Source organism: Chiloscyllium punctatum, chromosome 11 (genome assembly GCF_047496795.1).
Source record: "Chiloscyllium punctatum isolate Juve2018m chromosome 11, sChiPun1.3, whole genome shotgun sequence".
NCBI lineage: Eukaryota > Metazoa > Chordata > Chondrichthyes > Orectolobiformes > Hemiscylliidae > Chiloscyllium > Chiloscyllium punctatum.
This window is the reverse complement of record NC_092749.1, coordinates 86494532-86508239: the sequence shown is the minus strand read 5'-3', so window position 1 is coordinate 86508239 and position 13708 is coordinate 86494532. Positions and strand designations below refer to the sequence as shown.

At 42.7% G+C, this 13708-nt stretch overlaps 1 protein-coding gene across 6 annotated transcripts in view; it reads right to left on the bottom strand.

Moving 5' to 3' along the window:
- The window catches only part of afdna (afadin, adherens junction formation factor a), a 232237-nt gene extending 219110 nt beyond the window's left edge, over positions 1-13127 (bottom strand). For 3 of the 6 annotated variants that reach the window (XM_072581189.1, XM_072581191.1, XM_072581188.1), the window contains exon 1: positions 12777-13126. In XM_072581189.1, coding sequence (XP_072437290.1) covers positions 12777-12875 — 99 coding nt within the window. In that variant the 5' untranslated portion in view covers positions 12876-13126. Of the gene's footprint in view, positions 1-12776 lie in introns of all 6 variants that reach the window. The other 3 variants (XM_072581186.1, XM_072581187.1, XM_072581190.1) reach the window with 2 other exon arrangements.
- Between the last annotated feature and the right edge of the window lie 581 nt (positions 13128-13708).

The following is a 13708-nucleotide window of genomic DNA, read 5'->3' as shown; positions in this document are numbered from 1 at the left end:
ATCTCTCCTCTTCCTCCATCCTCCACAGACAAATTTAAATTCAATTTAAAAAGCTGGTGTTAAATAAAAATCTAGTCACCGTTGACCACATAGCTGCCGTCAATTATTGTAAAAACCCATCAGGTTCACTAATGTCCTTTAGGGAAAGAAATCTACCATCCTACTCTGTCAGGCTTATATGTGAGTCCAGAGCAACAGCAATGTGATAGTTTCCCTAGGCAGCTTAGAGTCTAAGGATAGGCAATTATCACCACAGCCAGTATGGTCACATCCCATGAACAAATATTTCTACAAAATAACACTGCAAAAACATTTCTGCTTAAACAAGCTCACAATGCTGCTGTGCTTCATGTAGGTTTTACTTTTGGGTGGGTTAGCCAATGAGGCAAGAGAACAGCATAAACAAATCAAACTTAAATGAAAAACTTCCCTTCCAAAGCCAATATGCATGACACAAGGCACCATCAACTTTCATATAAAAGTTTTGATAAATCCAAAAATAAAAACTTGACACAAGGCAATTTTTTTGATAGCTCTTATTTGACATAAGGCAAAATACTCAACATAGAGGTTGAGAAAACGTATAAAGTATAAACAGGTAGAGAAAGAGCTAAGCCTTGAGTTTTGTGAAACAAGAGGTCCAGCTGAGCATGAATCAGATCAGATAAGAACTTCCAGTTAACAATGAGATGTTGGAGGCAAGGATAATGGGTTACCAAGCTTTATGTAGAACCATTTAACAATTCTGGAAGCATTCAGTATGTAAGGTCAGTTAACAAGTTGAGAAGCATTCATTACATGAAGCCAATTAAGGTTAAGAACATTCATTGTGTAACACCAGATGGCTTGATCATAACGGTCACCTAATCAATATGTATGTTGCCTTATCTGGATTCTCCTCCCTGTAAAGTGACTATATAATTCATGAATAAACTGCTATTCCAGAAAGACAGAGAACTCATGTCTCTGTGTACATGGGTGATCGTTCTCCCTCCCTCTCCAGGGCCCAGAATAAAGATGAAGGAGGTAAAACTATACTGTGTCTCTTTAAGCACTTTGCTTTGACTGGGGTTGCGGGGGGGGGGGTTGGAGAACAGGAGAAGAAGAAACAGGACGACAATATCGGTCTAGTTGGCAGGATCCAAAACGAATAGTTATCAGACGGTATCAGCGGTCGCCCGGAACATCAGTGTCTCAAGACGGACGGGCCCACAAGGTAAGATTTTAAGATTTCAAACCTTCATCGCTCTCGATTTTCCTGTATGCTGGAATCTGTCCCCTCGCTCAATTGCTCTCTATTCTATGGATTCATTGAACGGTAATTAGATCAGTTGAGACACAGTTTTGCAAGCATGCTGGCAGGCAGAGGTTCCAGTCCTCTACGCCGTATTGAAAGGGGGGGGTAAATTGAGTAGTACCGGGGTTTGAGTCCCCTGGGTGGGTTAATTCGAGATTCAAATACCTTTACGCTGTGCTGATGAGAGCTCTGTATTTAAGCGGGATTCCAGTTTTCTATGTTTAAGCAGGATTCAAGTTTGTGTTTAATTGGGGTTCAAGCCTCCATCAGTAAATTAAGAAAGGGATTAAAGCCCCCTAGATGGCAAAATGTGAGGCTCTGCGAGTCTTTGTTCTTGAGGAAGAGTGTGACATGATCCGCTGCGAGTGTTTTCTCCTTTTTATAAAAGAATTTCATCGAGAGAATGCAAAAGTGAGAAACAGTAAAATTAAGGTTATACTAATACTTGGGTTGAAAAAGGAAAGTTTAAATGTAAATTGTGCCATGCTGAGAGTGTTTGATGTTTAAAATTTTGGTTTGTTAAAATCTTAGTTCACAAAAATCCTTTTAAGTAACTGTTTGGCCTTGTTTGAAACAGGATCTTAATTCAATGTGTTTTGTGGGCTATGTAATGCGGCAGTTTTTATTTATTTTTTAATTTAGATTCCTACAGTATGGAAATAGGCCCTTTAGCCCAACAAGTCCACACCGACCCTCCAAAGAGTAACCCACCCAGACCCATTTCCTTCTGATTAACGCACCTAACACTACGGGTAATTTAGCATGGCCAATTCACTTAACCTGCACACCTTTGGATTGGGGGAAGAAACCGCAGCACCCAGAGGAAACCCATGCAGACACAGGGAGAATGTGCAAACTCTACACAGACAGTCACCCGAGGCTGGAATCGAACCTGGAACCCTGGTGCTGTGAGGTAGCAGTGCTAACCACCGAGCCACCATGCCACCCTTTTTTTTAAACATTCAAATTGTGCAACATCAGGTCCTTTTTAAAATTACAAAACTTAGGGTGTAGGTTTGATATCCAGACATCTCATTACCTGGCTAGGTAACATCATCAGTGGCGACCTCCAAGTGAAGCAAAGCTGTTGTCGCCTGCTTTCTATTTATATCTTTGTCCTGGATGAGGTTCCTGGGGTTTGTGGTGATGCCATTTCCTGTTCATTTTCTGAGGGGTTGATAGATGGTATCTCGATCTGTGTGTTTGTTTACGGCGTTGTGGTTGGAGTGCCAGGCCTCTAGGAATTCTCTGGCATTCTTTGCTTAGCCTGTCCCAGTCGAAATGGTGGTTTTCTTCTTCTCCATGTGTAGGGCTACGAGGGAGAGAGGGTCATGTCTTTTTGTGGCTAGCTGGTGTTCGTGTATCCTGGCATCGTGTATCCAGGATACATGAACACCAGCTAGCCACAAAAAGACACGACCCTCTCTCCCTCGTAGCCCTACACATGGAGAAGAAAAAAAACCAACACTTCGACTGGGACAACACATCTTTCTTGGGACAGGCTAAGCAAAGATATGCCAGAGAATTCCTAGAGGCCTGGCACTCCAACCACAACGCCATAAACAAACACACAGATCTAGATACCATCTATCAACCCCTCAGAAAATGAACAGGAAATGACATCACTACAAACCCCATCCAGGACAAAGATATAAATAGAAAGCAGGAGACAACAACTTCGCTTCACTTGGAGGTCGCCACTGATGTTACCTAGCCAGGTAATGAAACACCTGGATGTCAAACCTACAGCTCAGCGAGCAAACCTACACCGTAAACCTCAACCTGAGCTACAAACCTTCACAGACCTTGCATTACAAACTTGTAACCTTAAAGCAAATTGATTAAGTGCCTTGAGCCCCTGATGTGACTGTTCGAAAAGGGGAAAAGAAAGTCAGTGGAGGGATCCCCTGTGGTTGTTCCCCTGAAAACATGTATACCATTTTGTTGAGGAGGACGACTTAACAGCGGTAAGCAGTGGGGCCCAGGTCTCTGGCACAAAGCCTGTCCCAGTTGCACAGAAGGGAAGGATGGAAAGGAGGAGTTTATTAGTCATTGGGGACTCAATAGTTAGAGGCGCAGATTGAAGATTTGTTGGGAACGAATGAGACTTGCGGTTGCCTCCCAAGTGCCAGGGTCCGTGATGTCTCGGATAGTTTCTTTGGGGCCCTGAAGGGAGAGGGTGGCGGCACGGTGGCACAGTGGTTAGCACTGCTGCCTCACAGCGCCTGAGACCCGGGTTCAATTCCCGCCTCAGGCGACTGACTGTGTGGAGTTTGCACGTTCTCCCTGTGTCTGCGTGGGTTTCCTCCAGGTGCTCCGGTTTCCTCCCACAGTCCAAAGATGTGCAGGCCAGGTGAATTGGCCATGCTAAATTGCCCATAGTGTTAGGTAAGGGGTAAATGTAGATGTGGGGGAATGGGTGGGTTACGCTTCGGCGGGGCGGTGTGGACTTGTTGGGCCGAAGGGCCTGTTTCCACACTGTAAGTAATCTAATGTAATCTAAAAAAGCCTCAAGTCGTTGTCATGTAGGTACCAACAACATAGGTAGAAAGAGGGATAGTGATGTAAGGCAGGATTTCAGGGAGCTAGGGTAGAAGCAGAGAGCTAGAACAAACAGTTGTTATCTCTGGTTTGTTACCCATGCCACGTGATAGCAAGTCAAGGAGTAGAGAGAGATATCAGCTGAACACGTGGCTGCAAGGACGGTGCGGGAGGGAGGGTTTCAGGTTTTTAGGTAATTGCGGAAGGTGGGACTTGTACAAACAGGACGGTCTTCACTTGAACCAGAGGGGTACTAATATCCTGGGTTGGAAATTTGCTGGTGCTATTTGGGTGGGTTCAAACTAGCTCAACATGGGGAATGGGAACCAGAGGTGTAGTTGCAGTGCACAGGAGGATGAGAGTAGGAAGGACAGGGACAGGATTTCAGAGTCACAGGAATGTGCTGGCAGACAGCAAACTGGTTTGAAGAGTATCTACTTCAATGCCAGAAGTAGATGAAATAAGATAGGTACCTGGGACTTCGACGGTGTGGTCATTTCGGAAACATGGATAGAACAGGGTGAGGAATGGATGCTGCAGGTTCCAGGGTTTAGATTTTCATTAAAAACAGGCAAGGTGGTAAAAGAGGGGGAGGTGTGGCCTTGTTAGTCAAAGATAGCATAACAGTGGCTGAGAGAATTTTTGATGAGGACTCATCTAATGAGGTAGCATGGGCTGAGGTTAGAAACAGGAGGGGAAAGGTCACACTGCTTGCAATTTTTTTTATAAACCTCTGCAGAGTTCCAGGGAGATGGAAGAGAGAATTAGCAAAATAATTCTGAGTAGGAATGAAAGGAAGAGGTTGGTCATTATGGGGGACTTTAAGTTAGAGTCATAGAGTCATGAGGGGTGACCTTATAGAGATTTACAAAATTATGAGGGGTATGGATAGGATAAATAGGCAAACTCTTTTCCCTGGGGTCGGGGAGTCCAGAACCAAAGGGCATAGGTTTAGGGTGAGAGGGGAAAGATATAAAAGAGATCTAAGGGGCAACTTTGAGCTACCAGAGGATGTGGTGGAGGCTGGTACAATCGCAACATTTAAGAGGCATTTGGATGGGTATATGAATAGGAAGGGTTTGGAGGGATATGGGCCAGGTGCTGGCAGGTGGGACTAGATTGGGTTGGGATATCTGGTCAGCATGGATGGATTGAACCAAAGGGTCTGTTTCCATGCTGTACATTCCCCAACATTGACTGGAAATGTTAAAGCTCTAGTACGTCAGGTGGATCAGTTTTTGTCCAACATGTACAGGAGGGTTTCCTGACAGTATGTTAAAGGGCCAACAAGAGAAGAGGCCACACTGGATCCGGTGCTTGGTAATGAACCAGGCCAGGTGTTTGATTTAGTTGTAGGCGAGCACTTTGGAGAGTGACCATAATTCAGTTATGTTTAGTTTAGTGATGGAAAGGGATAGGTACATGCCACAGGTCAAGAGTTATCGACGGGGCAAGGGCAATTATAATGCGATTAGGCAAGAATTAGGATGCATAGAATGGGGCAGCAAAATGCAGGGGATGCAGACAGACAATCAAAATGTGGAGCTGGTTTAAGGAACAGATATTGCGTGTCCTTGATAGGTATGTCCCTGTCAGGCAGGGAGGAACTGATAAGGTAAGGGAACTGTGGTTTACTACAGAAATTGCATCATTTGTTAAGGAGGCGGCGGCGGGTTGTGTGTTGAGGACACAAGATGGTACAGATGAGGTGATGAGGAGGCGGCTTGTGTGTTGATGAGACAAGATGGTACAGATGAGGTGATGGAGAGTTACAGATCAGCTAGGAAGGATTTAAAGAGAAAGTTAAGAGCAAAGAGAGGACACGAGCAGTCTTCAGCAAACAGAATAAAGGAGAACCCTAAAGCTTTCTATAGATAGGTATGTGAGGAATAAAAGGATGATTAGGGTAGGAATAGGGCCAAAGACAGAAGAGGAAAGTTGAGTGTGGACCCTGTAGAGATCGGAGAGGTGCTAAATGAACATTTCTCATCGGTGTTCACTCAGGAAAAAGAAAAGAGTGTGGAGGAGAAGAACGAGGTACGAGATATGAGACTAGAAACGACCAAGGTTAGTTACGCACAGGTGTTATCAATTCTAGAAGGAGTGAAAGTAGACAAGTCCCCTGGGCTGGATGGCATTTATCCAAGGATTCTCTGGGAAGCTAGGGAGGAGATAGCAGAGCCTTTGGCTTTGATATTTGAGTCGTCATTGTCTATCCGAGGACTGGAGGATTGCAAATGTTCAAGAAGGGCAGCAGAGACGACCCAGGTAATTACAGACCAGTGAGCCTTACTTCTGTTGTAGAAAAGGTTTTGGAAAGGATTTTATAAGAGATAAGATTTATAATCATCTAGCAAGCAACAATTTGATTTCAGATCGTCAACATGGTTTCATCAAGGGCAGGTAGTGTTTCACAAACCTCAGTTTTTTGAGAAGGTGACCAAACATGCAGGTGAGGGCAGGGCAGTTGACATGGTATACATGGACTTCAGTAAAGACTTTGATAAAGGTTCCACATGGTAGGCTGATGGAGAAAATGCAGAGGCATGGAATTGAGGGCGATTTAGCAGTTTGGATTAGAAACTGGCTTTCTGAAAGAAGGCAGCGAGTGGTAGTTGATGGAAAATATTCAGTCTGGAGTCCAGTTACTAGTGGTGTGCCACAAGTTTTCGGATCACTGCTGTTCATCATTTTTATAAGTGACTTAGACGCTGGCACAGGTAGATGGATTAGTAAATTTGCAGACGACACTAAAGTCGGTGGAGTAGTGGACAGTTTGGAAGAATGTTGCAGGGGGACTTGGATAAACTGCAGAATTGGGCTGAGAGGAGGCAAATGGAGTTCAGTGCAGATAAATGTAAGGTGATTCACTTTGGGAAGAATAACAGGAAAGCAGAGTACTGGGTCAATGGAAAGATTCTTGGTAGTGTGGATGTGCAGAGGGATCTTGGAGTCCATGTACATAGATCCCTGAAAGTTGCCACCCAGTGGATAGTGCTGTTAAGGCGGCATATGGTGTGTTAGGTTTCATTCGTAGAGGGATCGAGTTCCGGAAACGCAATATCATGCTGCAACTATACAAAACGCTGGTGTGGCCACACTTGGAATATTGTGTACAGTTCTGGTCGCCCCATTACAGATAGGATGTGGAAGCATCGGAAAAGGTGCAGAGGAGATTTACCAGGATGTTGCCTGGTCCGGAGGGAAGGTCTTATGAGGAAAGGTTGAGAGACTTGGGTCTATTCTCATTGGAAAGAAGGCGTCTAAGGGGGGATTTGATAGAGACATACAAGATGATCAGAGGATTAGGTAGGGTAGACAGTGAAATACTTTTTCCTAGAATGATTACTTCAGTGTGTATGAAGGGGCATAACTACAAATTGAGGGGTGATAGATTTAAGACAGATGTCAGAGGCAGGTTCTTTATGCAGAGAGTGGTAAGGGCGTGGAATGCCCTACCTGCTAATGTAGTCAACTCAGCCACATTAGGGAAATTTAAACAACCCTTAGATAAGCACTTGGATAATTTTGGGATGGTATAGGGGGACGAGCTGAGAATTGTTCACAGGTCAGCGCAACATCGAGGGCCGAAGGGCCTGTTCTGCACTGTATTGTTCTATGTTCTATGTGTTTGAAATTCTACAATGCCTGTTAAAAAAACAACTGGGTCAGTGGTCATGCTTAAGCCAGATGAGAATATTGTATTAAAGTATCTTTGCTGCTGTGTTTTTAATGCAGTCTTCACAAAAAGAGCATATTTTTAGTTTGATGTTTTGTTAAAGATTTCTAGAACGTGAGGCTAAGCGTTTCAGTTCTGTTAATTATTGTTGAGACTTCATTGGCCCCCTTCATATTGCAAATTCAAAGAATAATGATCTCTACCAAAGTTGCCGCTGCAATTCTGACTTTTATTTGGGAAGTTTCATTTGGAGAACATATTTCAAAGCACTCAGCATTTGTTTCCCACGAATAGTTCAGATTTAAATTAGAACTTTTGTTGCTTTCTTGCTGTTCCAGACTTTTGAAATACTTATCCTAACAGCCTTCATATTAGCCAAGTTACAATTTGTTAAAGGAAAATAATTTTTAAAGAATCTGAATAAGGTACCAGAGGGTTCCATTTTAGAATCACTGATTGTTGTTCATAATTGACTGAATTGTTTAGGCATTACAACTTTTAGAAGTTTACAGATTGCATAAAACTTGATAATGTCATAAATAGTAACAGACTTCAAGATGACAATGTTGAAATAGGCAGATAATTTAGTGTAGTTAAATGTGTGACTGTCTTTATACTGATAACTAACTTGGCAAGGAAGGAGAAAGGAAATGCAAATATACTTTAAGCAGCTTACATCTTCTCTAGAGAACATTCACAGGTAAAGCATGCCTTCAAACTGCCCGACATCCACAACCTGATCAAATAGATTCAATCAGCTCCCCAGTCACAAGCACGAAAGTGAAGCTAACAGTGAAGAGGAGGTTTTGTCAGTGGCCTTCCTACTGACATTAAACCACGCAAGCTTTACCTTATCTTTCAATCATTTAAGGGCTATGGCAGTTCATTGATCAAGATAATATTACAACAGTGAGTTGGTGCTGTTACATTTAAACAGCAGAGCAGAAGCAAAGAATGCTGCATTCACCTAGCCTGCAGTTGCAGCTACTGCACTGCACACGCAGATGCGCTGGTATACTCGATCTGAAGCATCTCTGCAAGGATGAAGTCTCATCAGTCTTGTGAAGCATTTAACAGCCCTTATCCAAGAATTCAGACTTCTGAGGAGTGAGGCAGAAGGACAGACTGGATTTTGTTTTCAGGTTGAACTTTACTGAAGGAGATATTTGGAGAACTGGCTTGTTTCCCCTTGACTTGGAAGGGACGGAATGGTCACTAAGAACTGTGAATTTAAGAACTTTACTGGCGAATTTCTTTTCCACATTGGAGGATTCTTCAAATTCTATTTACTGAAACAGACTAGTAACTTTTGTTGTTATAATCATTGTATGCTTTGTGTCAATAACTTGCTTACATACTGACTGTATGAGTCTTAAGAAAGCTGGTAGTGCCATCTAGGTAAAGGAGGGAATGATTAAGTGTCTAAGTTATAAGCAGTTAAGTTTTAGTTTTGTGAAACAAGACGTTCAGCTGAACATGACTCAGATCAGACAAGAGCTTGCAGTTAACAATGAGATGCAGTCAAGTCTTACCAGACTCTCTCCTTGAAAGACGCACAACTGACGGTGATTTAATCGGAGGCCACCAGACCTCTGGCAAGGGTGAGAATGTGTATTGGGTATGAAAAGAGTTAAGTTTTGAGTTTTGTGAAATAAGAGGTTCAGCTGAGCATGACTCAGACCAGAAAAGCACTTAGTTAACAATCGGGTGCTGGAGACAAGGGTAACCGGTTCACAAGGTGGAAAAGCATTATGTAGAGCCATTTAACAAGATGAGGTAGTATTCAGTATGTAAAGTCAGTTAACAAGGTGAAAAGTATTATGTGAAGTCAGTTATTACATAACAGCAGATGGTTTAATCTTTACTATTTATACTCTTTGATTGCAAGTCACCCAATGAATATGTATGTTGCCTTATCTGGATGCTCCTCCTTGTAAAATGACTACAGTTCATTGAGAAACTACCGTTCCAGAAGAGACAGTGAACTCATATGCCTGTGCACATGGGTGATCGTTCTCTCTCCCCCTCCAGGGCCCAGATTAAAGATGAAGGAGGTAAAACTACACTATGTCTCTGAGCATTTTGCTTCGACTGAGGTGGGCGAGTGGGAAACAGGACGGCAATAAGGGGAGAGATTAAGGACAGTGATAATCTTAGCCGGTGTGGGAATTGAACCCACACTGTTTGCATCACACTACCTCACAAATCATCCAGCCAACTGCGCTAAACAGACCACCATCAATATATTCATATGCACAATGCTATTCCTCAAGAATATTCAATTAACACATTACTCTAATTATCATAAGTGCACATTAGCTTTTGCTGGGCTTCTTATTAAACAGGAGTTAAACAGTTTCAATATGCCATTTACTATTTTCTAGGAACAACTGCACAATCTGCTGCAACACATTTTTTGACCATTAACTAGGAAAAGCTACCTCGATTCAGAATTTCACTTCACAGAATTCCAGGTTGCTCTACTAAATAAATGCTTGACCCCGGAGGTAATCTAATCTGCCTTCAAGTTTCTTTCACACGTCAGAATGTACTTTCTTAAAAACGTAATAATTTGAAATATTTAGCCATATACAAGGAAATGGTAAAACTCAGATTAAAAAAAACCCACTAATGGTTTTGGCTCCTTAATACAAATCAAGAAAACCAATAGCTAGGTGGCAGTTGCATTTCTAACTTTGCGTTAGATTTCTAACAGTCCCATCTCAGATTCAAATAATAACCATGCCATAAAAGACTGCACAGAATCAAGAACTTAATTTTTATAAAATGATGTTTATGTTAATGAAGTGCAAGGTATTCAGTTTAAAAAAGGGAACAGTATACTGCAGAGTGCTGTTTCAAGTCCTAAAGACGTCCCACCAACAGTGTTACTCACAATTAAAAAGGAAACACCAGCTACATGGAATCCATAGTACCATGTAATTTTTATTACATATGTTTGTTTAATTTCCTCAAACTGAACAACGGAAGGGACTGAGAACCAAACTAACATTATTTACAGCACACTTTCTCACAAGGTGCCAAAGGAGATTCCTCATCCCATACCACTCAAACATGTTTGGCAATTATATTCACATAGCAATAACCATTACAATACACAAATATATAAGAAAACAGGTTATAAACATCCAGAAGTCTACTTCACCTGGACATTCCAACACGTTTATTCTGCTCCTATGACAAATTCCTCTTTAAACTATTATTTCAGCTGACCGTTTTCAAACCACTTTCCCTTGATGCCTCCCTCACTGTAGTCATGCCTCTTAAGACGTGCTTCAGACAAGATATTGTACTGTATTCTTCCAGAACACTTGCTCAATAAAAAGGTGAACCAAATTAGTTACTTTCAACAGCTAGGGTCAGCGGTGTGAAATTCAAATGTCTAATCACCTGGTGTAGTGCTTTTACATTTATATTTATTAAGCAATACAAGAACTATATGCAAAACAAATAATACACAATCAGATGATCAATGGCAGCTTAAGATTAGAACTGTGATCGAGGCAAGCAGTTTTTAAAACTAATTTTATTTGGGAGTTCTACATGTATCAAACATTTTAGCAATTGATAGAACTCCAGTTTGCTGTAAACATTCAGCATTCCTAATATTTTACTGCACGAATATCAAATTAGATGATTTTACTCACAAATGAAAAGTTATGGACATTTTTCATTCTACAAGAACTGTTATTTTCAATATTGGGAGACAGAGCCACTGCGGCAGACATTCCAGTTTGCCTGAATTTTGACATCCATTTTCTAAACATGCAATGCAGAGTCAAAAAGGTATGCTTTAGCCCTTTATACCAGAACTAGTAACTTGAAAAGGCAAGTTCAATTAACAAATTAAGCTAGAAACACAAAGAACAGAAATAGAAATGAACACATGACTTCTAAGACAAGTAACATTTATGACACACCATGCAGAAAGGTTAAACATTTCAAACTGATAACCAGAATAGAACAACAGCCTAAAACTATCAAATGTATTTTCCTACATTTACCAACATGTTATTTTTGTTGCTGCATGTCAGTAAATAGTTTTCCTTTTCCCAGACAGATTCTCCCATTCAGGCACCTGAAAACTATGTTGCCTTACCAAAAACTGCTCCCTTTAAATGTTGGAAAACCACTGTAGTGACAAACCAAATAAGTGTTCCTGAATTTTATGGAAGGTAAGTTAGAGGAAGTGTCACGCTAGTCCAACAATCTTACAACTCTAATTTCTGGCTACGCCATTTGGGGAAAAGTTTAGTGGTGTTGCAATATATTAAATGCATATTTTTGTTTTCAAGCTATGAATTTCTACATTACTTGGAGGTCTAATTGAACAGACCATGTCAAAATCCTGATTTATATTCACGTCCAAATTGATTTAAACATTCCCAGTCAAATTTGTTCTTTCCATTTTGTTTACTGAAGTTGCAGTCGTCAAAAACATGCAAAATTAAATGTTTGAAATATTAAGATATGCGAGCAACCACTGACATCTTTGATTTGCACTAGCTCAGTTGGACATCAGCACAAATAACTTAAGAAAAAAAAATGACATGAAACTATTGGGTTTGAATCTCAAACCTATGTGATGTTAACTCACGAGAGGGTGAGATGAAAATTTTTTAAAACCCCGAAAATAGCTAAGGAAAATATGGGGATCAAACTCATTGTTTTACAAAGGGTTCTTCTTAAAGCTAAACAAATCACAGTAACTAACTTAATCTGAAACGCTTGTTAAAAGTTACAAGAAACAGTCTCCTGCCCCAGGAAGGTGCAATCTCCGGAGCTACCCTTAGCTTGAGAGCCGGGGAAACTAACTTCCAACATAATGGTCTCAGCGTTCACGACACGCCCTTTAATTCTTAATTCAGGGTGGCTTTCCAAATTTTACAAAAAAAAAATGAAGTCACAAAGAGAACACATGGCGAGAATTCGGCATTTTATTATTTCATTCCCACCGCTCCCCACTTCTCTCCTCCCCGCCCCAGAACAAAACACCCAACCCCCAACCTGCTGCCGAGTCGCCCAGCCGGTACTCAAGGCTGGGATGCCCTTTGTTGTGGAAAGGGCGGACAGCAAAAGTGCTTCACAAAACATCAGGATTCACCAGTTTCCCCACTCTCAACCGCCGACTCGGGCTGCGCGGTCCGGGCCATTGAATCGCCCGGCTGGTCCCTCCTGGGGGGGGGGGGGGGATGTGCAACCGCGGCCTGTACCGGCGCTTCAGGCCGCGGTACTCACCTCGGTCGGTTGGCTGATTTCGAACAGGTCCAGCCGGTTGGCATTCCAGTGGTTAATGATCTCCGCCAGTTTCGTGCGTTCCTCCTCGCGACTCGACATCCTTCGAGAGTGGGGGGGAACGCGGTGCGAAATTAAACACCGCGACCAAAAAAAAGAAGTGATTGCGTCGAATCAGTCAGGTGAATTTCCGTGAAGGAAAAAAAGGTGAATAAGGAGGTAGGAATGAGGAACCGCGACCGGAAAACCGCCGCCACCGCCGCCGCCGGATTCCGGCTGCGTGTTCGCGGCAAAGCGCACGCTCACTCGCTCGCTCCACCGTCGCCTCAGTCTCGAGCGCCACCCAACAGCCGCTCTCGCGACCCACAATGACGTCCCCTCCCTCGTTTCGAGAGGTGTGACTCGAAACCACCTACCGCATGCGCACTCGAACTAGGCGAAGGAGTGGGTGATAAGAAGTCATTGGCAAGGTTTCCAGGATGGAGCAAGTCAGTTCGGATTTGTTATGGTCCACTACAAGTCACTGACTCCCACAGTTACCTTGATTATACATCCTTACACCCGGCTTTCTGTAAATACTCTTTCATTCTACCAGTTCCTGTGTCTCTATCACATCTGTTCTGATGATGCCAACTTCGACAAGGAGGTCTCTGAAATGCCCACCTTCTTCAACTGAGGGTTCCCTAGCACTGTAGTTGACAGGGCCGTCAGCTGGGTCTGACCCATTTCTCACCATTTCTACCACCTCCATTGAGATGCCACCACCTGACACATATTCCCCTCTCCTCCCTTGTCAGCCTTCCACAAGGACTGTTCCTTCCAGGAAACCTAGTCCACTTCTCCTTCACTCTCAACACCTCTCTCACAGTCCCATGGCACCTTCCCCTGCAACCACAGAAGGTGTATCACCTACTCGTTTACTTCCTCCTTCCTTG